At 41.3% G+C, this 25,789-nt stretch overlaps 3 protein-coding genes, 1 long non-coding RNA gene and 1 pseudogene across 6 annotated transcripts; 4 read left to right on the top strand and 1 right to left on the bottom strand.

Moving 5' to 3' along the window:
* Positions 1-287: 287 nt before the first annotated feature.
* On the top strand, positions 288-3,553 carry LOC134864109 (E3 ubiquitin-protein ligase TRIM39-like; annotated as a pseudogene).
* Positions 3,554-3,684: 131 nt separating this feature from the next.
* Positions 3,685-7,546, top strand: LOC134864105 (E3 ubiquitin-protein ligase TRIM39-like). Of its 2 annotated transcripts, XM_063882879.1 has the most exons (3): positions 3,685-3,775; positions 3,944-4,130; positions 4,729-7,546. In XM_063882879.1, exon 3 carries the CDS (start codon positions 4,738-4,740, stop codon positions 6,382-6,384), a length of 1,647 nt encoding a protein of 548 aa, XP_063738949.1. In that variant the 5' UTR covers positions 3,685-3,775; positions 3,944-4,130; positions 4,729-4,737; the 3' UTR covers positions 6,385-7,546. The 2 variants fall into 2 exon arrangements, with proteins under 2 accessions (XP_063738949.1, XP_063738950.1); XM_063882880.1 differs by lacking the exon at positions 3,685-3,775 and having other exon boundaries at positions 3,833-4,130.
* A 2,246-nt stretch (positions 7,547-9,792) lies between these two features.
* On the top strand, positions 9,793-11,669 carry LOC134864102 (E3 ubiquitin-protein ligase TRIM21-like). Its single transcript, XM_063882876.1, is given in 2 exon segments — positions 9,793-9,947; positions 9,950-11,669. Coding segments are annotated over 2 exon segments (1,671 nt in total). The 5' UTR covers position 9,793; the 3' UTR covers positions 11,467-11,669.
* A 528-nt stretch (positions 11,670-12,197) lies between these two features.
* gtpbp2b (GTP binding protein 2b) lies at positions 12,198-25,177 on the top strand. The gene is made up of 12 exons (XM_063882871.1): positions 12,198-12,758; positions 13,597-13,623; positions 15,902-16,086; positions 16,448-16,559; positions 17,266-17,463; positions 18,221-18,395; positions 19,387-19,606; positions 20,001-20,136; positions 20,359-20,417; positions 20,818-20,989; positions 21,746-21,910; positions 23,003-25,177. The coding sequence occupies exons 1-12, from the start codon at positions 12,573-12,575 to the stop codon at positions 23,198-23,200; spliced, it is 1,833 nt and encodes a 610-aa protein (XP_063738941.1). The 5' UTR covers positions 12,198-12,572; the 3' UTR covers positions 23,201-25,177.
* Positions 13,924-17,887, bottom strand: LOC134864140 (uncharacterized). 2 transcript variants are annotated; one of them, XR_010165788.1, is made up of 4 exons: positions 17,591-17,887; positions 17,171-17,472; positions 15,871-16,065; positions 13,924-15,679 (listed from the first exon to the last, which is right to left on the bottom strand). It is a non-coding gene; the product is annotated as an uncharacterized LOC134864140 (long non-coding RNA). The 2 variants fall into 2 exon arrangements; XR_010165789.1 differs by having other exon boundaries at positions 15,862-16,065.
* Positions 25,178-25,789: the final 612 nt, after the last annotated feature.

Below are 25,789 nucleotides of genomic sequence, written 5' to 3' on the forward strand. Positions count from 1 at the left end.
GTGTGCATTTAGGGGTTTAGGAAGTCATATGTTGTATGTGTATCATTAATTTGCCAATAAAGCTGATAAAGAATCTGTCTTTCTGATTCTGATTCTGATTTGGTTGGACATCATAATTATCTGTGATGCCGACGTGTTTACCGTGGCATTTGATTGGTATTAAGCACATGGTGATTGTTAAAGCGTTTTATTTTGAAATTGAGTCTTGTCCTATAGTAAAGGCGCATGTGTTTCCCTCCTGTGGCCACCAGAGCTAAGATTTACTGAAGAAAAACAAACTCCCATATCGAGGTGTTGCCAGAGGTGGAGCAATATAGGTAGAAGGAGAGCCTCGCATTCCTTAAGTAAAATTGTTGTTGTTCAAAGCTCCAGTCAGTCAAAACATGTCTCTTGTTTTTCTGTCTGAAGAAACGTTATACTAAGTTCGTCAGGTCTTTTCAACAACTTACAAAAATACTGGTGAGTGTAATTTATAATCCACTGTGTTCAACCCGCCCGTACATAAAACGTACAGCTCTATACAAGCAGGAAGTAACGTTATATAAGTTTCAGAAGGACATGATAAGTGAAAAATACTTTCGTACAATTTAAATTAAGGTTTCACAATGTTGCAATAATGAAACTGTGATTTCTTTTAATACAAATGATAAGTGTTTCACAATACTTTGACTTTTGTTCTCAGACATGTCTTCTGTCAGCTGCCTGCTATCTGAAGAGCAGTTTCTCTGCTCCATCTGTCTGGATGTGTTCAGGGATCCAGTCAGCACACCATGTGGACACAACTTCTGTAAACCCTGCATCATTAAACACTGGAATAGTAATGACAAGTACCAGTGTCCCATGTGTAAAGAGGCTTTTACCACAAGACCTGATTTGAAAGTAAATACTTTGCTCTCTGAGATGGTCGCTCAGTTCAGACAGTCGGCTCAACAGAAAGCCAGCAGCAGCAGCTCAGAGCAACAAGTCTTCAAACCAGGAGAAGTTCCCTGTGACGTCTGCACTGAAACCAAACTGAAGGCCCTGAAGTCCTGCCTGGTGTGTCTGACCTCCTACTGTGGGATTCACCTGGAGCCTCATCTGACCGCTCCAAGCCTGAAAAGACATCAGCTGATCGACCCTGTGGAGAACCTGGAAGACAGGATGTGTCCGAAGCACAGTAAACCTCTGGAGCTGTTCTGTAAGACCGACCAGACATGTGTCTGCATGCTCTGCGGTGTTTCTGACCATAAGATGCATTATGTGGTTCCTCTCAAAGAAGAATATGAAGAAAAAAAGGTCAAACTGTGGAAGACAGAGGCAGAAATTCAGCAGATGATCCAAAAAAGACAACTGAAGATTCAGGAGATCAAACGGTCAGTCGACCTCAGTAAGGAAGATGCAGACAGAGAGGTAGCAGAAGGTGCTCGGGTCTTCACTGCTCTGAAGGAGTCTGTTGAGAAAACACTAAACGAGCTCATTCAAACAATAGAAGTGAGTCAGCAAATGGCACAGAAACAGGCTGAGGGTTTAATCAAAGAGCTGGAACAGGAAATCTCTGAGCTGAAGAAGAGAAGCGCTGAGGTGGAGCACTTCTTACGCTCCAAAGACCATCTCCATCTTCTCCGAAGCTTCCAGTCACTTAAAACTGCTCCAAATACAAAGGACTGGACAGATGTCAATGTCTGTAAATCATACGAGGGGACTGTAGTAAAAACTGTGCGCCAGCTGGAGGAGACAATCAGTAAAGAGATCATGAAGCTGCTTCCTGTGACTGAGCTGAAGAGGGTCCAGCAGTATGAGGTGGAAGTGACTCTTGATCCTGATACAGCACAAGCTGAACTCAGACTGTCCGATGACAGAAAAGAAGTTAATCATTGTGGTGGAAAGAAGAATCTCCCGGACAATCCGAAGAGATTTGCTTTTCGTACTTTTGTTTTAGGAAAGCAGGGTTTCTCTGCAGGCAAATTCTACTATGAAGTTCAAGTCACCAGGAAGTTAAACTGGGATTTAGGAGTGGTGAGAGAGTCGGTCAAGCGGAAGGGAGGAATCTCACTGAGCCCTCAGTGTGGCTATTGGGCTATATGTTTGAGAGATGTAAATAGGTACATTGCTCATGCCGACCCTCCAGTCCTTCTCTCTTTAAAGTCTCAGCCTCAGAAGGTGGGAGTGTTTGTGGATTATGAGGAGGGTCTGGTCTCTTTTATGATGTAGATGCTGCAGCTCTGATCTACTCCTTCACTGGCTGCTCCTTCACTGAGAAACTGCTACCGTTCTTCAGTCCCTGTAATAATGGCGGTGGTAAAAACTCTGCACCTCTGATCATCTGTCCTGTCAAGGCCTGACCTTGTCATGACTACTCTATAGAACAATAAAAGCATCAGTACACATACTGATGAAATGCATCTTTACCTTTCATTTCCACATCGTAAATTGTACCAGACAAAATGTTCATAGTGCAATAGCAGCAGACAATACGATGCCAATGGGTTAGAGACATACAAAAAGCACAAGGTCATGATCAAGTTTCAAATTAGAGTATATTTATATTTTTTTAAAGAAATATTAAAGTATGTGAGGGGTAATGTGCAGTGAGGTGGTCATTAACGACAAAAGAACACCCATGGCTACATACTAAATAAACCTACCACTCCACTCACAGTATTCATTTCAAATTATTTTACTGTCTAAAAAAGATTGGTCATTTTGAGGTCCATTAGCAAAAATTAACAGACCCCAAAAATGTTCAAATTGACCAATCAGAATCGAGTATTCAACTAAGCTGTGTAATAGTTTGTATTAATGCACTGTGTAAACTTGTTTTCATCCGAATATGATAAGGAATTCTTTATCATTTATTTCATGTGTTTTCTATTTTTACTTTGTGTCATAAAGCTGCATTTATATATATATATATTTTAAAGTTACAATTTTGTTACTGTTAAACATTGTAATGCTTTTATGCGTAAGACTTTTAGCGGTTGTATTACTTCTATATTAGTTATTGCTATGAATGTTACTTAGCTGTGGGAATTATTCTGTCAACCTCTTTGTATGTTAATATAAATCATGTCTTTGTTCAACTTATAGAAACATTTTGATAACATGAAAGCTTTGCCACCAAACCATGAACAGTTGGTCTTGGTGAACAACCATCTGCCTTCACAACAACAAAATAATAATTCATTATTATTTTTAAAATATGTTTGTTGTATATGATGGAGAATATAATACTCAACTGAAAAGGACAATTCTTGAGCTACTATTTAAAACAAACAAGTTTCCATTAATAAGGATCATTTATACGATGTTACTTTTCTAGTTTTGTGTCTTTTATTGATGTTTTATACAAAGCATTATGGATGATTGTTCAGTCGTTGCTTGAATGACCCATGTACCAAATAACATTGATTTGAAATGATTTCCTAACATGTCCGTGATATATATTTTTTAAGAAGTCACATGGTCTTCAACCTCTTTCACGCTGCTGTGGTAGTGACTATAACAGATGCTATCAAGTGAAAATAAAAACTATTCTGGTGCACTACAAATAAAAACCTTTGTGGAAGTATTTTACTTTGAACTGGTCTCTAGGCCACAGAGGTTTTCTCAGTGTGGATGTGTTTACCCTGCTTTGGCCACTAGATATCAGCATTGCATCACACATAGAGAGATAAAGACCTAAAGGATTTCACAGACTGCCCACAACATTACTTCCTGGTATGATTAAGCACCAACTACAGAAAAAAAATGAAAACGAAAGAATGACCAGAAACCATTCAACATTTCAGGGAAAAAGGTGAGCTGTGCACTGAGCTGAAGAGCACTGATGGTTTTTACTGAATCTAAGATATATTTTTGGAAGTGGTATTCACTTTTTTTTTTACACAAATGTCTTAGTTGCTACCATCAAATAATATTAAACCTCTTCTGTGCCAAATGTCTGTAACTCTAATCCTGTCTGAAGGAGTACACAAACAGAGCAGCTGTAAGAGGAGGAGCAACACTGGAGGAGAGAGAGCTGCAACGCACTTTCCAGAAATGAAACTTATCGTTTGTCAGAGCAGCAGTGGAGACACAACTCTGGATTTTCTGTCCGAAAGACGATTAAACTGAATTTTTCAGTCCTCTCTCAACAATTTACTGAAATACTGGTGAGTGCAGCTGATCATATTGCCGTGTTTAAACAGCCAGGATTAACACAAAACATACAACTAGAAACAAACAGGAAGTTGCATCTGTTGTAATCACTTTTCCGTTGAGTGAAAAATACCTACAAACTTCCTTTTAATGCAGTAATCACACTTTATTCGTTATACAGATGATACTGCATGTAACAAAAAAAGTTGAAAGAGGGCCCGATTATGCTTTTTGGGCCTTTTCCTTTTCCTGTAACGTGTCATATAGGTTTGTGTGCATGTAAATGGTCTGCAAAGGTTAAAATCCCTGTGTGTGTGTCTCCCTGACTGAAACACTTCCATTGGACTCCTTTGTTTAAATTCATTTAAATTATTAAGTACATTGTACCTGATAGGCTAAGGGGCGGGACATCTCCAAGCGGTTGACCAATCACAACAGAGCACACTGGGCTCTAGTTTAAGACTAGAGGGTGAATAGAGGTGCTGCAGCACAGGCAGTATGAGAAAAATAAAGAGCTTTTTGAACATTAAAGCACAGAGACATGTCCCAAAAGAGCCACAAAATACAATTATATTTTTTATAATTTAATAATACTTTCACTTTTGTTCTCAGTTTGTAGACATGTCTTCTGTCAGCTGTCTGCTATCCGAAGAACACTTTCGGTGCTCCATCTGTCTGGATGTGTTCACTGATCCAGTCAGCACACCATGTGGACATAACTTCTGCAAAAGCTGCATCACCAAACACTGGGATATTAATTACAGGTGTCCCTTGTGCAATGAGGGTTTTAAAAAAAGACCTTTTTTGAGGGTCAACACTTTGTTCTCTGAGATGGTCGCTGAGTTCAGACACTCGGCTCAACAAAAAGCCAACCGCAAACGGTCACAGCAACATGTCTTCAATCCAGTAGATGTTTCTTGTGAGTTTTGCACTGGAACTAAACTGAAGGCCCTAAAGTCCTGCCTAGTGTGTCTGGCCTCCTACTGTGAGACTCACCTGGAGCCTCATTTCACTGTGTCAGGCCTGAAAAGACATCAGCTGATCGACCCTGTGGAGAACCTGGAAGACAGGATGTGTGTAAAGCACGGTAAACCTCTGGAGCTGTTCTGTAAGACCGACCAGACATTTGTCTGCATGCACTGCTCTGCTTTAGACCACAAGATGCATGTGTTTGTTCCTCTGAAAGACGAATATGAAGACAAGAAGGTTGAGCTGGTGAAGACGGAGGTTAAAATTCAGGATATGATCGAGAAGAGACGAGTAAAGATTGAGGTGATCAAACGCTCAGTAAAGTGTAGTACGGAAAGTGCGCAAATGGAGCTATCAGAAGGGGTTGAGGTCTTCAATTCTCTGAACAAGTTTCTTGAGAGAGGCCTGAATGAGCTCTACAAAACAATAGGAGAGAAGGTTACAACAACACAGAAACAGGCTGAAGGCCTCATCAAAGAGCTGGAGCAGGAAATATCTGATCTGAAGAAGAGAAACACTGACGTGGGGCAGGTCACGCGCTCAGAAGACCACCTCCTTGTTCTCCGAAGCTTCCCGTTACTGAAAGCTGTTCCTCCCACAAAGGACTGGATGAAGGTCAACGTCCATGCACCTTCATATGAGAAAACTGTGGAGGGGGCCTTGATTCAGCTGGAGGAGACACTTAACAAAGAGACGAAGAAGCTGCTCGGTGAGGCTGAGCTGAAGAGGGTCCAGAAGTACGCAGTAAATGTGACTCTTGATCCTCAAACAGCACATCCTGAACTCATCCTGACTCCTGATAGGAAGCAAGTGAGTCATGGTGATGTGAGGAAGAATCTCCCAGACAACCCAGAGAGATTTTCTCATTATAATTTTGTTTTGGGGGAGCAGAGTTTCACGGCAGGGTTTCCAGGCAGATTTTACTACGAGGTTCAGGTTCAAGGGAAGCCTAAATGGAATTTCGGAGTGGTCAGGAAGTCGATCAACAGGAAGGGAGAGGTCAAAATGAAGCCTCGGGAGGGTTATTGGACTATATGTTTGAGAGGAAATGAGTACAAAGCTCTTGATGATCCTTCAGTCCTTCTCTCTCTGAAGTCTCAGCCTCAGAAGGTGGGGGTGTTTGTGAGTTATTCAGAAGGTCTTGTCTCCTTTTATGACGTAGATGCTGCAGCTCTTATCTACTCCTTCACTGGCTGCACCTTCACCGAGAAACTCTTCCCATTCTTCAGTCCCTGTAGGAACGACGGGGGCAATAATGCTGCCCCTCTGATCATCCGTCCTGTCAATCAAAACACCTGATCTTTGGGATCAGCATTTTGAGCAATGCAAATGAGGAATTGCCAACAATATGTTAACATACAGTGTGAATATTAATATGTGCATAAACATGCCAGACAAAATGTTCATACTAAAATAGGCATAGTGATCAATACTGGTATGCCAATGTATTATAGAAGAAAAAGTGCTTAATTCTTATAAAATGACAGCATAAAATTACATATTCAGTTGAAATGTTATCTGAATTTGATTGACCATCGTCTGTAAATCATACGAGGGGACTGTAGTAAAAAAAATGGTTATTGTACAAAATGTGTTTTTTTTTTACTATAATTTTAAGGATCCTTGAGGAGAGAATTGATTTGTTCAGTGGTTTTTATTATGGAGAAAGGATGTAATAATAAGTAACATTGATTTATTGCTGGACTGGGGATGCAATTGTACTGGGGCGGTGGTGGCAAAGTGGTTAGGGGCTTGTCACCAGTTCAAGTTCCTCAATTTCCCTCGGGATAAATAAAGCTTCTTGAATCTTGAATCTTGAAGTCCCCGAAAGACCAAGTGCTACCGTGGTGTCCCTGAGCAAGGACACCGTTCCCTACGCTGCTCCCCGGGCGCTGTACATATGGCAGCCCACTGTTCCTAACACTAGGATGGGTCAAATGCAGAATTCTCGAATTTCCCCACGGGGATTAATAAAAGTATATCATTCTTTCTTTCTTTTACTGTATATTTCAGTTTGCCTTTAAGATCTTACTTATTTTAGTTGCACTTTATTTGGGTGTGGGAATAATCGATGCCAGTTCATCTATTGATATGGACAAAGTATTTTCAGAACTGCACAATCTTTGTAAACCAACCATTTTACAGCAGGGTCTGCATCTGTAAACAACCATGTGCCATCTCAATCTAAAAATATAAGTGTTTAGTAAATGAAAACATGTTTACTCATCAGAAACTGGCTTAAAGGAAACTGCAGCTTTAAAAAAATACCTTAAATCTGCAATACCTTAAAGTTTTTCTACAGACAGTTTTAACATGATACTTGGTCTTCCTCCTCATTCCTAAAAGACAAACATTGTTGATTTATTAAGTCTATGTTGGTGAAGGAAAACATATTTTGTGATGAATGAAACTACTCTGTTGTTCAGTATTACTCAAGTAAAGTTTTGTGCATAAGAAGAAAGTTTTTGTGAGAGTGTTTTATTTTGAAACTCTTGTCGGTATTCACAGGTTAGGTTTGATTCATTCCTATGGCAACTAGATATCAGCATTACTGTACAGCACAGGAACAAGGGCGGAGAGTGTGTTTTTGGAATTCCCAGACTACACACAACACTCAACTTCCTGGCCTGATTCAGCAAAAACTATAGGAAAGAATCAAACACAAGAATGATATAAAAAGGTCAAACATTACATTAATTGTTGCAGAGAACTGTGAGGGAGCTATTGGATGTTTGACTGACCATTTAAATGACCTTCTTTAACTCAGAACATCGACTAAAGGGTACCTGGGAAATAAAATGTGGGGGTTTCTTTTCCAATTCCTACCACAACACTTCTGGCACATTTGATCTGGCACCCATTTTTTTAAATCTACCTTAATTTTGATCATATCTACACACAGGTACATATTTGTGAGTGCAGTTTTTTATTTTCATTTTATTTATTCTACTATTACAATATTAATACAGACAATTTATGAATCCGACAAACCAACACAATTAGTAGAAGCGGGAGGGCAGAAAGCATAGCTTAAACAGAAGGTAGCCCTCCCGTTAGTCATCCAGCTGCAGGCAAAATAAGAAAAGTTAAATCAATAATTAAATACGCACACAAATAAACCAAATTCGATATATACATACACATACATGTGTACACAAATACTGTACATACACCCATTCCAGGGTGAAAAGAAAATAAGGTAAAAAATAAATTCCTACATGTTCATCTTCAAGTAACAAGACAGTATAAATTCTCATCCTATTTTATATAAAATAAGATAATTACAATAAGTTGTGAATGTCACCTTCACACAAACTTCCAACAGTCACTCACAGACTCACAAGGGGAAAATGTTTCCAACAACGCTGTTGTGGCTGGCAATAAAGAAGTAAAAAGTCATAAGTTATTGCTACTAAAAGACTCACTCGATTTGTGTCACATGCAGATCCTGCTCATACCTGAGGGAGTCAATAAAACTAAACAAACAAGCTGCAATAGAGGTTAAACAAATGCAGATTAACACAAGAGCTTCAACATCTCAGTCCCAGATGAACATATGTCAGAGCGACAGGGAGACAAGTTTCCATTGTTCCACGTTTCCAGTTGAGGTTCATCGGATCTTTCTCGACAGCAGAGAAGAGTCTCTGCCAAACACCGGTGAGAAGAGCGTCTAAGTTTTTAGTAAATATCAACTCTTTACTTTATACATCTCTACAGACATAGAAAGAACTTGTTCCATTAATATTTTTACCAAATTGAGTTGTCATATTAGTGGGACATATTTTTAAATGTTCTTCACTGATACTACACTGTTATATTTTTATATTTGAGTGTAAGCAGCCTGGCTCTAGGAATGCCAATATCAGTAGTTTTGCCTTCATGGTCCCAAGGGTAAAGTATTTTGCAAATGATTGAAAGGATTGGCATCAAACATTGATGACCTTCAGATAGTGACTGTTGATTGGCTCATGAGTACACGTGATCACACCAACGTCCCTGACAATGTCTGAAATGTCTTACTGAGATTCTTGTACTTTAAATGGCAAAAAAAGCTCCCATACTTTATATAATCCAAAATCAAACTAAAGTGTTGTCCTGTGCGACAGTAATCTCGCACATTGCTGCCTCTCAGGTTTCGTACGGAATTTAAAGTAAAGTTAGGTTAAGTTGCCAAACTGTGGGTTTGAACTGAAGGTCTCTGCTGATCTTTCAATGAGCAGATAGATAATCATAACTTAAGATAATAATGGGGAAGAACCTGACGTTGTGACTACGATTTGGGCTATTTTGGAGCGCAGGAAGGCAACACACTTTTTACAAATCGACTAGTGAAAAGGCCTCAGAGCTTGGAGTCTTATAAGGACAACCAGCACAGGGTAGGATTTAGGATCTGAGTTTATGACATGAAGCATAGGGATTCAAAAGTTAGCTGGATTTAATGAGATGGTTGAAAAATTTGGTTCAAATTTCAGTCAGAAATCAAATGTGATGCGTGGAGTTCTGGCTGTAGATTTTATTTTGGTTAAAATTGTACAATAACACTTCTGGTAAGAAGCATTTTTCATCAATTAAATCATTTTGTTTTCTGCACTACTGCCTCACAAGGTCACTAATGTTTATCAATTGTATACTTCTCAACTAGTCTCTGAATGTATTTAAGACTCATGTGATCTGTTGTTACAGTTTCACCTTTTCTCACTTTCTAGGTATGTCTGCTGCCAGCAATAGGATGTCTGAAGATCAGTTTCTGTGCTCCATCTGTCTGGATGTGTTCACTCATCCAGTCACTATACCATGTGGACACAACTTCTGCAAGAACTGCATCACCGAACACTGGGATAGAAGTGACAGGTGTCAGTGCCCATGTGTAAAAAAGTGTTCAACGCAAGACCTGAGCTGTACATTAACACTTTCATCTCTGAGATGGTCGCTGAGTTCAGACAGTCGGCTCAACAAAAAGCCAGCAGCAGCAGCTCAGAGCAACAAGTCTTCAAACCAGGAGAAGTTCTCTGTGACGTCTGCACTGAAACCAAACTGAAGGCCCTGAAGTCCTGCCTGGTGTGTCTGACCTCCTACTGTGAGACTCACCTGGAGCCTCATCTGACCGCTCCAAGCCTGAAAAGACATCAGCTGATCGACACTGTGGAAAACCTGAAAGACAGGATGTGTTCGAAGCACGATAAACCTCTGGAGCTGTTCTGTAAGACCGACCAGACATGTGTCTGCATGCTCTGCACTGTTTCAGACCACAAGATGCATGATGTGGTTCCTCTCAAAGAAGGATATGAAGGAAAGAAAGAGCTGCTGGTGAAGACACAGGCTGAAACTCAGCAGATGATCCAGACAATAAGAAAGAAGATTCAGGAGATCAAACGATCAGTTGGACTCAGTAAAGAACAAGAAAACAGAGAGATAGAAGAAGGGGTTCATTTCTGCACTAATCTGAAAGAGTTTGTTGAGAGAAACCTGAATGAGTTCATCAAAATGATGAAAGAAAAGCAGGAAACAAATGAAAAACAGGCTGAGGATTTTATCAAAGAGTTAGAGCAGGAAATCTCTGAGCTGAAAGGGAGAAGCGCTGTGGTGGAGCACTTCTCGCGATCTGAAGACCACCAGAGAGTCATGTCTCTAAACATCCTAAACACACCACCCTCCAAGGACTGGAAAAAGGTCAGCTTCACCCCAGCATCATATGCCAGGACAGCTGTGACTCAGCTGCAGAGGAAACTAAGTAAAGAGATAGAGAAGCAGCTCCGTGAATCTGGACTGAAGAGGGTCCAGGAGTACGCAGTGGAGGTGACTCTTGATCCTGATACAGCACATCCTCAACTCATCCTGTCTAATGATGGGAAACAAGTGAGTCATGATGATGAGAGGAAGGATCTCCCAGACAACCCAGAGAGATTTTCTATAAACAGTTATGTCTTAGGAAGGCAGAATTTCTCTTCAGGCAGATTTTACTTTGAGGTTGAGGTTAAAGGGAAGACTTACTGGAATTTAGGAGTGGTCAGTGAGTCGATCAACAGGAAGGAAAATATCACACTGAAGCCTCAGAAGGGTTACTGGACTATATGGTTGAGAGATGGAAAAGAGTACAAAGCTCTTGCTGGTACTCCAGTCATTCTCTCTCTGAAGTCTCAGCCTCAGAAGGTGGGGGTGTTTGTGGATTATGAGGAGGGTCTGGTCTCCTTTTATGATGTAGATGCTGCAGCCCTGATCTACTCCTTCACTGGCTGCTCCTTCACTGAGAGAATCTTCCCATTCTTTGGTCCCTGTAGGAATGAAGAGGGTAAAAATGCTGCCCCTCTGATCATCATCACATGTCCTGTCAATCAAACTGCCTGCTCTTTTTATGATCAGCAATTTGAGCAGTGCAAATGAAGCATGGCTATCAATTAAACACAGTAAAAACATATACCAGTTTTCCTGGTAGTCATTAATGCTATGCCTTGCAAGTTCCAGCTTCCCAAATGAAACTATATGCACGTTTCCTGAGTCATTTATGATATTATAACTAAATAATGTTGGAAGTTTGCTTTTGTTTGCTTTTACATTGATTCAATAAAGTACATAATGATGTTAAAGTAAGGTCTACGAGTCATCTTTCACTGATTAAAACTGATGAGTGATTTAAGACAATAGAGTCTAGTCTCTATAACTCATTTCTATTTGGTTGCTTAACCCCAAATAAAATATTTCTGAGCTCATTGTAAGAGCTGGACTCACGTATCTACTAGAGCTCTGTTCACAGGTTGTCCAACTATTTGACTTTAAAACTACTTGAAGGGAAATGTAATGTAATGCCATTAAATCTGACATAACAGCAACATTCTCCACATAGTACTCGTAAAATAATTTGACATGCCCATGAAAAAGTGCAATCTTTTGTCCATGTATGTTCTTGAATAAATAAATACAAAAGAAAAGAAAAACAAAAGAAGACATAAACTGGATGAGCGTCGGAGGCGGGGCTCCGTTCACTCCTATGAGAGTTACACAGTGGCGCATGAAGCCCGAAAGTGAGCGACTGTAGATTCAGAAAGTACCCGGATGAGCGGGCCCACAGAGCATGCGCGGTTGAATTTTCGTTGAGCCCCGCCTCCGATCTCCTGCTCTCGGCTCAGTCAGATGAAGGAAGAGACGAAATAACTCTGAATTTGGCTTTTAGCGCGTTTGACAACTTTTAGACCCTAATGATTTAAAGTACGACCGTAAAAGTGTTCATGCTGGGCCAAAATGACGTCACTGAAGTTGTAGTACCACCGTTTGGCCACTACGCCTATTCACAGAAAACTGCTTCAAATCGCCTCTTCCTGGTGTCTTGTTGTGATGCTGAGGAGAGAGCATCCACCACTGCAGCTCTTCACGCAGAGAGGCCGTGTCTTTTCATAGATGCAATGTTAGAAAGAGTAGATTTATTAGTATTTGTGCATGTTATATTAGCACCGTGAGTTCACACTGCTCTCGGTGACATCCTGAGCTCCATCATGGTGGATTTATCCGGGAATGGTGCAGTGTCGCCCGGACACACCAGACACGGACAGGGCTCCGGGAACACCGGGAAGAAAACGTCGAAAAAGTCGCGAACGAAAAGAGGCAAACGAGGCAGGAAAAGACGGAATAAAAAGAACATCAGGAACAACAAAACACCACCACCCTATTTTCCACCGGAGGTAGCTAACATCCGGGCCATCCAAGCCTGCTAAAGTAGCAACATAGCTAGTGGTGCTGCAGTAAACCCCTGCTAGTCTAAAGCTAACTACTGATTCAGAAGTCCTGTACTAGTCCCACAGTTCGGACATTTACAGCAAAAGTGGCATAGACAGTAGAGAAAGGCATGCACTAATGCAAAAGAAAAGCAGACATAAGTAATAAAATAAAGACAAATACGTACATAACCATGGCCAAAAAATTGAGTAGCAGCAATTTAAGTACAATTAAGTGACATAAATAGCATATTGAAGTATTGCTACCTTAATACCTTAAATAAACAATTATGAAAAGATTACAACTGATTATAGCACCAGCAAAATTGCAAATAAGTGTTTGTTTTGCACATTACATGTTTATTGCATCAGTCTGAATAGTTTCACGCTAACTACTGATGCACAGAAATGTGAGAAGTATTCAGATGCTTTACTTGAGTTAAAGTAGAAATACATTGTTGTAAAAAATACTCTGCTACAAGTAAAAATCATGCATTCAAAATGTTTAGTAAAAGTACTGGCATAAAAATGAAAGTACCAAAAGTAAAAGTAATAATTGTGTGTAATTTCCCTTTTTAGAATCATATATAGTAGTATAGAAGTATGAAGTAGCAGTACTTGAGTAAATGTACTTCACTACATTACACCACATTTATTAATGAAACTGAATTAGTATTTATGAGAGGCAGCGGTCAAAATATAAATCAGTTATGGGTAAAAATATACTTGTTGCCGTATTCATGTTGGATTTTAACTAAAGGCTCAAGTCTGTCCTCATGTCTTCTTTCTCTCCACTATTTTCCAGGCTGAAGAAGGAAACATTGAGTACAAGGTAACTAACTCTTTATTTACTGCTCTCATTTAGTGTAGTGCAAGCTTTCCACTTTACTATGAACTGCAGAACATGCTGATTGTACTTCTCTAATTCCACAGAAAGGGAGCTTGGTAGGCGAATAGATGTCACTGTTAGGAACACGAACATATCTGATGTTTTTTGGACAAATATATTTATTTTTTATTTAATTTATTTTTTAACAGATTTTTATTGGTTTTCAACAGAAACACAAAATATACATTTTGCCATCATATCAGTAACAGAGATAAATAAAATAAAATAAAATGTTGCCATCCATCTATCCTTAGCAGGCAAACCTTCCAGTTAACTGCCCCCCATCTGCCCCCGCAGTGCAAGCAGGCACCCTCCTCATATTGCTCTATATACACACACATCTCCCAATAATGTAGTCCCAGTCACATCAGCATCCCACAATAAACAGTGATACATCAAGTAAACAGTAAACAGTGATACATCAAGCAGTAAGTGCCACACTGTAAGAAAAGACCCTTACGGATTTATATCAGGTGGGCGTGGCCATTGTAAGGAAGACTGGCCCCTCATCACTAGATGAGTCAATTCGTCAGGTAGATAGTTGAGCAGAGGAGCCCACACCTCACTAAAGGACCCCTCATTACCCTTCACAACTGCACTAAGTCGTTCATGGGGGAGGACTCGGAATATTTCCCTATACCATAAGGTGACAGTAGGTGGTTTATCATTGATCCAGTTAATTAAAATACATTTTCTGGCCAATAGTAGTAATTTGTCGCATAGTTTGAACTTCAAACGGGTTAGAGTCACCTCCTTTGAGGGGAGGCCGAGGATGAAAAGGCCAGGGTCCCTCTTCACCTTTGCTTGAAAGATGCCGTTCCTGTGAGATCGTTCCCCAAAATCTTTTTATCAATTTGCATTGCCAGAAGTAATGGTAATATGTTCCTACCCCTCTATGACACTTGATACAGAGGTGAAACCTGACGGTCCATCTTATTTAGTATGTAAGGAGTCAGGTGTAGACGGTGTGATATTTTATACTGTGTCTCTCAATCTATTACATGTAAAGGTGGATTTAAATACTACAATGGCCTCCTGCCAGTCATCCTCAATATACTCTGTGTCAAGATCTTTCTCCCATTTCTGTGCAATGCTTGTGATATGACCTGGACTAAGAGAGTATAGCAGTGCATAGAAGGAAGAGATAAAACAGGTGAGACCTTTACGGGAAATAAGGAACCTCTCAACATCACTGTACATGACTGGGTCAAGAGAGAGTAAGGTCCTGGATCCAACAAAGTGCCTGACCTGGAGAAAGCCAAAATGATGTTTTGTGGGAATACTGAATTTGGACTGCAGTTGTTGGAAAGTCATTAACATCCTATTGTCGTATAGGTCTCCAATCACACGCGCCCCATTGCCATGCCACATGTCAAAAATATTGGGAAGGAGACCTGGGGGGAAATCCTGGTTCCTCGTAAGAGGGGTCAGGCATGAGGTATGACCTCCTCTGCCCATACATTTACAGATTTCTTGCCACACTCTAATTGTGTTGTATATAATTGGGTTATTCTTGACATCCCTATGTAGCTTTTTCTTATCACCCATGACCAAGCTCCAAAGTGAGGACGGCAAAGCGGACCACGAATCTAGACAGGGCTTGGATTCGAGATGAGCATGTAACCATTCCCATAGAAGCGAGCGTGACATGCCCAGTTATAGAGAGTTCTGTTCGGCAGGCCCAGGCCTCCCCTGTCTGAGGGTAGCTGTAATGTTTTCATTTTCTGTCTGGGCCTCTTGCCATGCCATATGAACCTAGAGAATGCCCTCTCTATATCAAGAGCAACCTTCTTGGAGATCCACAGGGGTAGCATTTGTAGGGGATATAATAACCTGGGGAATACATTCATTTTGATTAGGCTAATGCGCCCCATAAGGGATAAGGGTAGATCGTGCCATCTATCTAGGTCCTTCTTTATTTTACTTGCTATGGGAGAGAAGTTAAGCTTCCATAGCTCTGTCAGGTCTGGTGAGAATTTTATCCCAAGGTAGGTGAAGCCTGTGGGAGACAATTTAAAGGGACAGTTGGTGAGTGAGGCCAGATCAAATATATTTATTATTACATTTTTGTTGCAGCTTTACTTGTTTTATCAGTCAGGCTCTTATTAACAGTGAACTTTTTACATTAAGATTATAATTTAAAGTTGTTAGAGTTTGGGGTCGGGCTCTCTGGATATTCACCTGCCGTACCATAATGCATCTCTCGGTGCTGTTGTTGTAGTTGAAGCTGGTGAATCCCACCCAGTACCGCTTCGAGCATCTGGCCACGCAGCTGAAGTGGCGTCTGCAGGAGGGCCGCGGCGAGGCCGTCTATCAGATTGGAGTGGAGGACAACGGGCTTCTAGTGGGCCTGACCGAGGCCGACATGAGGGCCTCGCTCAAGACCTTAAAGAGGATGGCAGAGAAGTAGGTCACATGATTTCAGAGTCTGTATCACCACTGCTGGGTGGAAAGGCATCTCTAAAATATATATGTGAACTTTAAACATGAGAAAAAGTCTCATAACTGTTACGTTATTATCCTCAAGTTGTTCTTATTTATTGCTTGTGAAGGCTGTTCTTGTCTCAAATCTGATTAATAAAATAAGTCAAAAGTACCTCATGCAGGTTTCATGTTCAGTTTTCATATGCACTGAAATAAATTAAAATGGGTAGAGAAGAAAATGAGTCTGTAAACCGATGACCTGTTTCACAAAATGATGTAAAAACTGAATTAGTGTTGTGATGTATAATTTCTCTGATCAGGTTTTCCTTCTGTGTCTCATCAGAGTCGGTGCTGACATAACTCTCCTCCGAGAGAGAGAGGTAGACTACGACTTGGACAGAAATACTCGTAAAATCGCAGAAGTCCTGGTTCGAAAAGTTCCCGATGATCAGCAGGTGAGAGTCTTCCAGGTCTTAGTTTTCCTGCAGTCTTTAAAATTGCTTTCAAATGGTTAGTTTGTTTCCTGAATGCCCTCTCCTCATTTGTTGGATGTCTCTGGGCCAAAGCAAGAAAGTAAGATAAAGTCCAAAAACACTCCTATCTGCTCAAATATTTGAATTTGCATTACAGTCGAGTTATATCACTTATTTTTATATAACGCTTTTTTGTTTAAGCGCTTCTATTATTTGCCTTTTAGCTGCTTAGTCATTATATCCACATTACTAATGATTTGTTAATCAAAATCCCATTGTGTACATTTTTGAAAGCACCAGTAGTCAAAATCGACCAATCAATTAATCACGTTTGATTTATATAGCCTAATATCACATATAACACAAAGGGCTTTACAGTGTGTTCAGCATAGGAGACTTTCTGTCCACAGCGAAAACTTCCCAAAGAAACCCCACAACTAACCTGGAAAAATGTAATAAACCTTGAGAGCAACAGAGGAGAAATGGATCCCTCTTCCAGGACGGATGTTGTTGTGTGTATAAATTAGTGTCAGTGTTGACATTTGATTCTCTCCCTATCACCCATCCCTAACCTCCCCTGAAATGTACCTCACCTGCAGGCAGCAGCAGGCCTTCCCTTTAAACAGGCTTATAGTAGAGAGTAGACTGTGACCCCTCTCCTGCGTCATGTTGTTTTGGACTGGGACAGTTCCTGGACCTGCGGGTGGCGGTTCTGGGGAACGTGGACTCGGGGAAGTCGACGCTGCTGGGCGTCCTGACGCAGGGCGAGCTGGACAACGGGCGAGGCCGAGCGCGGCTCAACCTCTTCAGACACCTGCACGAGATCCAGACCGGACGCACCTCCAGCATCAGCTTCGAGATCCTCGGCTTCAACAGCAAAGGGGAGGTGAGCACTCTGATGATGGAGAGAGAGAGAGAGGGTGTTGGATTTATTTTGGGTCAATTGTCACTTCAAAAGATCCAAAGCATGGGCATACAAATATACTTAGATCCCAAAAGTTAAAGTTCATCACCTTAATGTTGAAGCTGAAAACTGCCAGGTAGGTTGAGGATTTCACTGTGTGATCAATGAAGTTTACTGTTGTTATCATGTTAACATACAGATCAATATATATATTAGTTCTGTAGAGGAAGAAGGGGGATTGCTTTCACCAAGACCAACATGCAGAGCAAAATGGAGGCAACTCTTAATAGCTTTATTAACAGAAAAGCTGATTCAAAAAAACTGGTCGACACGAAACTTAGGGATCAAGCTAAGCTAATAAAAAGGAAGAGTGGCAAAACATAAACCAGTGACGAGCAGGAACACACCACGTTGACGACAAACTAAAAGAAACCACTGGGAAAGACAGGCATATACACACACACACACAGACCAATCACATCAACAAGACACAGCCGGAGAGGGCAGCAGGTGATTACACACACAGGTGGAAAGAATCAGACACCAAATGCAAAGACAGGAAGTAAAAAAAAGACAAATCAAAGAGAAGGTTTACTACAAAATAAAACAGGAAACACAAAAACCAAGCTCATGTTTTTTTCTTGGTGCAGTTGCTTGATTCATTAATTAATTATTTGATGTCTGCGGTTTAGTATCGTCTGTTCTCTAATCCGTGATACAAACCTGTGTCGCGTTGCAGGTTGTGAACTACAGCGAGTCTCGGACGGCGGAGGAGATCTGCGAGAGCTCCTCTAAGATGATCACCTTCATCGACCTGGCCGGACACCACAAGTACCTGAAGACCACGATCTTCGGCCTCACCAGCTACTGCCCCGACTTCGCCATGCTGGTGGTGAGCGCCAACACGGGCATCGGTGAGCCGCAGACACGCGCTACAGACACTGATAACTGTGCGATTTTCTGGGTCAGGGTGGTGTCCTCCTCTTTCCTGGTGTGTTAGTGTACAACAACAAACAAAGGTCGCTAAGAAGCCAAGTCGGGCCTGGTTGCCTTTGTCTGACGCTTTGTCAAAAAAACAGTTGCTGTGAACTAAAATGCATTAAAACATTCAGCGTAATACAACGTGCACAGAAATATATAACCCTGTCCTCCATGCACACCTCACAAAGGTGAACTGGTGATTATATTCAATATTTTCACTCTAAATATGTCAGAAGTGCCTCTGTTTGTCCCTAAACATTCAATACCGTAGTACCATCATTGCTGAAGAGATTCAAACAGCACAGTAAAGTCACCACTAGAGGTCAGAAGTGATCAGTGTTCAAATGGGATTATGCTGAGCTAGAGCGGGGTTATTATTAGAACTCAGGCTATTATTAAATATGGCAAAGAAAAGCAGAAAGCTAATACAAGTTTTAATATATACATTTAGAGTTTAGCTATATTTTTTAATGAGGAAATCATTTCTAATTAGTTAAACAATCCATTTTATGCATTCAATTTATTAAATATATCATGAAAATACTGATAAAAAGGGATTTAATAATACATATTTCCTATCATTCCTTGTGGTATTCAAAAATACACTTTGCAAATATGTTCATGAAACATTAAACTTACATTTAAATGAACAAAACCCAACCTTGCAGAAACTCTGAGAAAACTTTTATAAAAAGCATTTTTAGTTGCATTTAGATTTTTTTCCTCATAATAAACTATGAGTTGCTGATTTTAAATAGAATACAAGCAAACAAATATACAATAAATAATAGAACTGTTCAAAAAAATCACAACTCCACATTTAAAACCGATTCTCTCCTGGTACCTGCCAGATGGTTTCTGGGTAATGAAGTCCTTTATTTTGATGTCAGCATGCTCACAGTGTTCCTGCTCTCCTCCGTCCAGCCGGCACCACCCGGGAGCACCTGGGCCTGGCCATGGCGCTGAAAGTTCCTATCTTCATCGTGGTCAGTAAAGTGGACCTGTGCTCCCGCGGCACCGTGGATAGAACGGTCCGGCAGCTGGAGCGGCTCCTGAAGCAGCCGGGCTGCAACAAGCTGCCGCTGCTGGTGTCCGGCCCTGACGACGCCGTGACGGCCGCGCAGCAGTTCACCCAGTCCGAGTGGTGAGTACAAATACTTAAAAATACTACTGCTACTACTGCCTGAGTGGTATAGCGCACAAAACACTACTAAGACTGCAAAAACAATAGCTTCTAAACTTTTTCTGACTCTAATAAAAGACGTCTGAGGCTGTCATTCCTTATGAGTCACTTAGAAGCAAATTCATGTCAACAGGGTCCAGATAAAAAAATACAGACCACCTTCTGCTGGAGATGTGGTAACAGCAGGTACTCAGGTATTCAGCAAGAGAAACAGTTCCTCATCGTGTGTGTGTGTGTGTGTGTGTGTGTGTGTGTGTGTGTGTGTGTGTGTGTGTGTGTGTGTGTGTGTGTGTGTGTGTGTGTGTGTGTGTGTGTGTGTGTGTGTGTGTGTGTGTGTGTGTGTGTTTGTGCGCAGCATCACGCCCATCTTCACCCTGTCCAGTGTGTCTGGAGAGAGTCTGGAGCTGCTGAAGGTTTTCTTGAACATCCTCCCTCCACTGAGCAACAGCAAGGAGCAGGAGGAGCTGATGCAGCAGCTCACTGAGTTCCAGGTACACACACACACACACACACACACACACACACACACACACACACACACACACACACACACACACACACACACACACACACACACATACACACACACACACTGTAACTTACTCTGGGTGACCGCATTGCACCCCATAAACAGTCTTTGGAGGTTCCTACTAAATACGGGGATCTTTGGAAAAGTCCTTAAATATTAAACTCAAGTGTGTGTGTGTTTGCAGGTGGATGAGATCTACTCAGTTCCTGATGTTGGGACAGTGGTGGGAGGAACTTTGTACAGGTGAGAACAAAACACAGATCATTTGAGGTTTTAAAAAATTGCTCAGAAAAGTTTAGCTTTTTAAGGATTAAAATAAACTGTTCTTTTATGGCTGCTGTTTGTGTGGACTGCGCAGATAAACACACCATAAACTAGGGGTTGGAATCACCAGGGTCCCCACGATACGATAGTATTGCGAGTCTACGATATGCTAAGCATTGCAATGTGATATATTGTGATATGGCGCATTTCTGTATCGAATATTTCTGCAAAATTCCGAGAATTTCTGAAAAATTCCTAAACTCATCATGTGTCTCATTTAAAAAAAGCCGCACTGGAGCGCTGAGCTGACTTTATAGTTCTCTGCAGTTTAACAGTACTGAGGGTACATCAGGACTCACCCTGACTGTGTGTGTTCCAGCGGCGTTTGCAGGGAGGGCGAGCGGCTGGTGGTCGGTCCGACTGACGAGGGCCGCTTCCTGCGTCTGAAGGTGGGCAGCATCCAGAGGAACCGCTCGGCCTGCAGGGTGCTGAGGGCCGGACAGGCCGCCACGCTGGCTCTGGGGAACTTCGACCGCTCGCTTCTGCGCAAGGTCAGAGGTCACGTGACCGTAAGACTCTATAGTATATAGAGATATATAGAGAGCTATTTTTCTTCTTCCTGATCAGCACAAATCAAAGCCTCTCAGCAAGATGACACTTTAGGATGTACGAGCACAGCTTCCAACAAACCCGTGCCTCTTTAATTGAAGTCAAATTCACAGTTTTCCTGAATTTACTGCCTTTTTTAAAGACTTTCTCGGCTCTGTGTTGCTTTGAGTAAAATTATTTTGATAGTAAATGTTGATCTGATGAAGCGGGGGATTCATAACGTTAGCATGTTCTGCTAAATGAATTAGCATTACAACGTTTACATAGTAACCTTTCCATCTGACATAGTATACTATAAGCTCGTAGGATCATTTGTGTATTTTCTCCAGGTTTTCTGGGGTTATTTGTCCGCAATGACGTCACAGCAATGCTACTGACTGATCTAAGACCTTTAGTTTTGTTCGTGCAGCAAAACGTAAATACATTAAAGAAGTAGAACCTTTAATTTAAGCTGATCACTTTGCTCTCACCCAGAAAAACTAATTGTTTAGAACTAATAATCTGAGTGAAAACACATGTTTATCTGAAAGAGTGTAAACATAATGAATAGACATGCAAAGAAGTAAAGAATAAAGAACCTGCGCTGCATAAATATGATGATTTATATTCAAATGTCTACGTTATGAATGAAGCTCCTTTAATATTCCGTCCAGCAGTGACAGCGTGTGTTGACAGTGACGTGTGATTGGCCGTTGCAGGGCATGGTGATGGTCAGTCCCAAGATGAACCCGACCATCTGCTGTCAGTTTGAAGCCGCCATCGTCCTGCTCTTCCACGCTAAGACCTTTCGCCGGGGGTCGCAGGTCACGGTGCACGTGGGCAATGTCCGGCAGACAGCTACAGTGGAGTGCCTTCACGGGAAGGTCGGCCTAGAGATGATATGGAGCACATGCGTCGTACTAAAGGGCCCAGGGAATGTTAATCCATCCTGTCTATTCAATTTGGGCCCTATACATTGTCCCGAAAGAGAAATTGTTCATTTTTCATCACTAAAGAGATGTCACTTAATAGGCCATCCCACATAAGTTGGAAAATAGCCCACATGCATGATATTTAAGTGTGTTACACTCCATATTTATTCGTGTTTAAGTGTGGACAATTGCATGTCAGAAGCCTGGGCTCAAAGATCTTTGACTTCTCTTTTTGAATGTCACACAACCATTGACTTGTTATAGTCACTGGTCTGTGGTGAGTCGGCTGTATCTTAGCCTATTTATTCAAATGTAATTAGAAGGCTGGGATGGTTAAGGAACTTTTTTGGGGGGCTTTTTGTGGATCGAAATGTATGTGACAAGGCAAAGAGTGGTGCAGTTATGGTGTATTTTTCTGGGCTAACTTAGCATTATAAGGGTAAAAAATAAATCAATGAGACCTCAAAGTTTGATTTAGGATTAATGCCGAAAAAGGGGTGTGTGGGAGACAAACATTTAGGATATTTATTTCACATTTAGCCTCCTTTGAAGCTTAAATGCAATCTCTGGAAGTAAATGCAGAGCTAACGTTAGGCTAAAGGAACTACAGCACGGTCACATGAACTTGTGTCAACACCGCTAAGCTAAAGGCGGCTAATGTTGGGCGTGATGACGGTAAGTCGTCTAATTTGGTCACTTTGAATTCACCAGTGGGGTATTTACTGATTTATGTCATAGAACAAAAATGTCTTCAGCTTGTGTTAACCACAGACCTTAATTCTAATCACAAATATGAGACAAGGGAACAGGAAGTGGTAAAATGCTGACTCATTATCCGTTTATTGGACATGCATCAATCTAACCACAGATAATATCTTTTCAATTTTTCAATTAAATAAAAGATACATCCCGCCCTTAATGTGATACCAATCTCCTAGTGAGGCCCTAAGTAAAATTGAGTTTTACCCACCTGACACAGACCAGGTGATCCCAACTCTCTCTCTCTCTCTCTCTCTCTCTCTCTCTCTCTCTCTCTCGCTGCAGGACGAGCTGCGTACCGGTGAGAGAGCCGTGGTTCGCTTCTGCTTCATCAAACATCCCGAGTACCTGCGACTGGGCGCCAAGCTCCTCTTCAGGGAGGGAGTCACCAAAGGCATCGGCCACGTCACCCGCCTGCTGCCCCCCTCCCAGAACCACGACCAGAACCAGAACCACGACCAGAACCTGCAGAAGGAGCATTAAGCCCCAGATGTTGAGCTTCGTGAGAACTTTGACCGCTCAGACGCCACTGAAGCTTCTCCGAGCGGCTTCACCCCCCCGCCACATGTCGCCGTATTAATCCTCCCCTCCGGATCTAAACTTCTGTCAAAGAGTCAGCCATCATCATCATCATCTTCTTCTTTCCCCAGCAGACGTTCGTGTCTTGAGTTAAAGCTGCCTGACCTCCGTTGGTTTAAGCCTGGACGCTTAATCTGATGTTGTGCCAGGGTTTTGGTTTAGGACGCTCTTTTTCTCGTGAGGCTATCATGAGAAGACTGCAGGATTATTTATTTGGGGGGGAGGAGGAACGACTGAACTCTCAAAATCTATGTACCCTAAGACTTTATTTGAAATCTGAAGAGGGGGATTATTTTCCACACGGAGTTGGATTCTTTTATCTGATGAGTCGTCTCATCAAACATTTAGGATCTTAATAATGGCTTTGCATGTTTCAACCCATAAACTGCAAAACACTGTAATCCGCAGAGCAAGCTGGGGGGTCAGGGGTCACGTTATGAACTTTTTAACCAGCAGTGGTTGAAGCTACTGTTATCGTTAATCTGTCAAATACTTTGTAGCGTCATCAGTTAGCTATTTGGTCTAAGAAATTGCAGAAAATAGAGTGAAAATATCTTGCTTTTCCAAAAACAACCTCATATATTCAGTTCGTAATCACCTAAACTGGAGGAAAGCAGCACACCCTTAAACCAGAGACTGATTCATGGTTAGATCATCAAGAGTTTTGTCAATTAATAACCAATTTATTATTTTAGGACTTATTCTGAGAGACAGGTACTTCAGATTTTACCTGACAAACCCTAAATATATTTTATATTTGAGCAGAAAACACCATTAGTGATGTTTAATTAAAGTCCCCCACTTTGTATTCTCACTAATAGTAACATTGGTGACATTTTAACGCGTTCAATTCAGCCAAAACTGTCATTTTATCAGCTCTAGAGATAGAGATCCAGACTCCAAAATAGAGGATCTTTTTAAATTAGCTGCATTACACCATCCTGCTGCTTTAAAAGTCAAAACCATGCAGACAGTAGACAGCTGTTCACCGCGCTGTGCTACTTCATGACTCCTGACACCTGCAGGACTCCCAACAGACCACAAGATTTCAGGCTGATGTGCTTCGACAGGATTTGGGGAAAAATCGAAGAGAAACCCTACATTATTCTCCGTTGTTTTGCACTTTATTCACTTCTAATCATTTGGATGTTTCCCTTCTGTCCCTTTAGCGAGGCTCTGGATCACTTAAAGGCCCTCGTCTGATATTTCCTGTCTTATTTCCACACAAAAATCACCATTTTGAAGGTTGATATATCGATGAATCGTGGAGGAAGCTTCCGTTACATTTTTGTTGGAACAAAACAATGCAGTTGAGAAGTGTTTTTAGAGAGAAAGAGTTGCTTTTCTACTTTAAAGCCTTATGGTCACTTTGTTGAGATTCCTGCCGTCCGTTCAGCTCTTAAACTCGCGTCGCTTTTTGAGCTGTTGTACATTCAGCATCAGAGGTATTTGCATCTTGGTCTCCGGTTTGTTCTGACTATTTGTTCATGTTTCAGTAGGGTTTGATGTACCAGGCAGCTTATTGCAGCGACACATAACCAGCATGCTCTCTGACTGGCTGAAAAAAACTGTCATTGAAAGTGTAAAAAACAAAACCATTTATCCAGTGTTGATTTTGATTTTTTCTGAGGTTTTGTGCAATTGTAAAACTAAATATCGAATGTACTTTCCATGGATCCTAAGAAGCATTTGAAACTGCTTACTGATGAAATACTGTTGACTTTGCACTTTGTATTCTGATTCTGCATGTGTGTTGACGGCGGCGTCCGCTGACTCCGCAGAACGATGAAGACGAGGATTGAACATTTCAAACATTGAAAGAGTGGATTTATCAGTTTGTTTTTCCTGACTGTCCCTCAAACTAATAAATAAACCATTAAAACATCATGACTAAAATACATTCCTTCTGGTATTGTTTAAAGGGGCCCTATTCTGCTCGTTTTCAGCTTCATATTTGTATTTTGTGTCTCTACTATCTCCAAACAGCTCTGTTTTTTTTCTCATACTGCCTGTGCTGCAGCACCTCTTTTCACCCTCTGTCTGAAACCAGAGCCCAGTCTGCTCTGATTGGTTAGCTGGCCGGGTCTGTTGTGATTGGTCAACAGCTTAGAGATGTCCCGCCCCTTAGCCTATCATGTACAACGTGTTGGAGCACTAACTAATAGAAGTGCGAGTGTTACAGAGCGATGTCATGTTAAGGAAGTCAACAAAGTAGTCTAATGGAGGCGTTTCAGGCAGGGGGGAGTGTGTTGGAGAGAAACTCCCACTGGAGGGAACTTTGGGAATTTAGCTTTTGCAGACCATTTACATGCACTAAAACCTGTACAACACACTACAGGAAAGGGAGAAATCCAACAAGCCTATTGAGCCCCTTTAACTGATTTATATTCTCTTGGGTGTACCAAGGGAACATTGAGAATCTTTAAATATTATATTATTTTGAAAAATCATCTTCATATTTCCCAGAGTCAGACATGAATAAATCATATCTGT

This window comes from Eleginops maclovinus, chromosome 5 (assembly GCF_036324505.1).
Source record: "Eleginops maclovinus isolate JMC-PN-2008 ecotype Puerto Natales chromosome 5, JC_Emac_rtc_rv5, whole genome shotgun sequence".
NCBI classification, from domain to species: domain Eukaryota; kingdom Metazoa; phylum Chordata; class Actinopteri; order Perciformes; family Eleginopidae; genus Eleginops; species Eleginops maclovinus.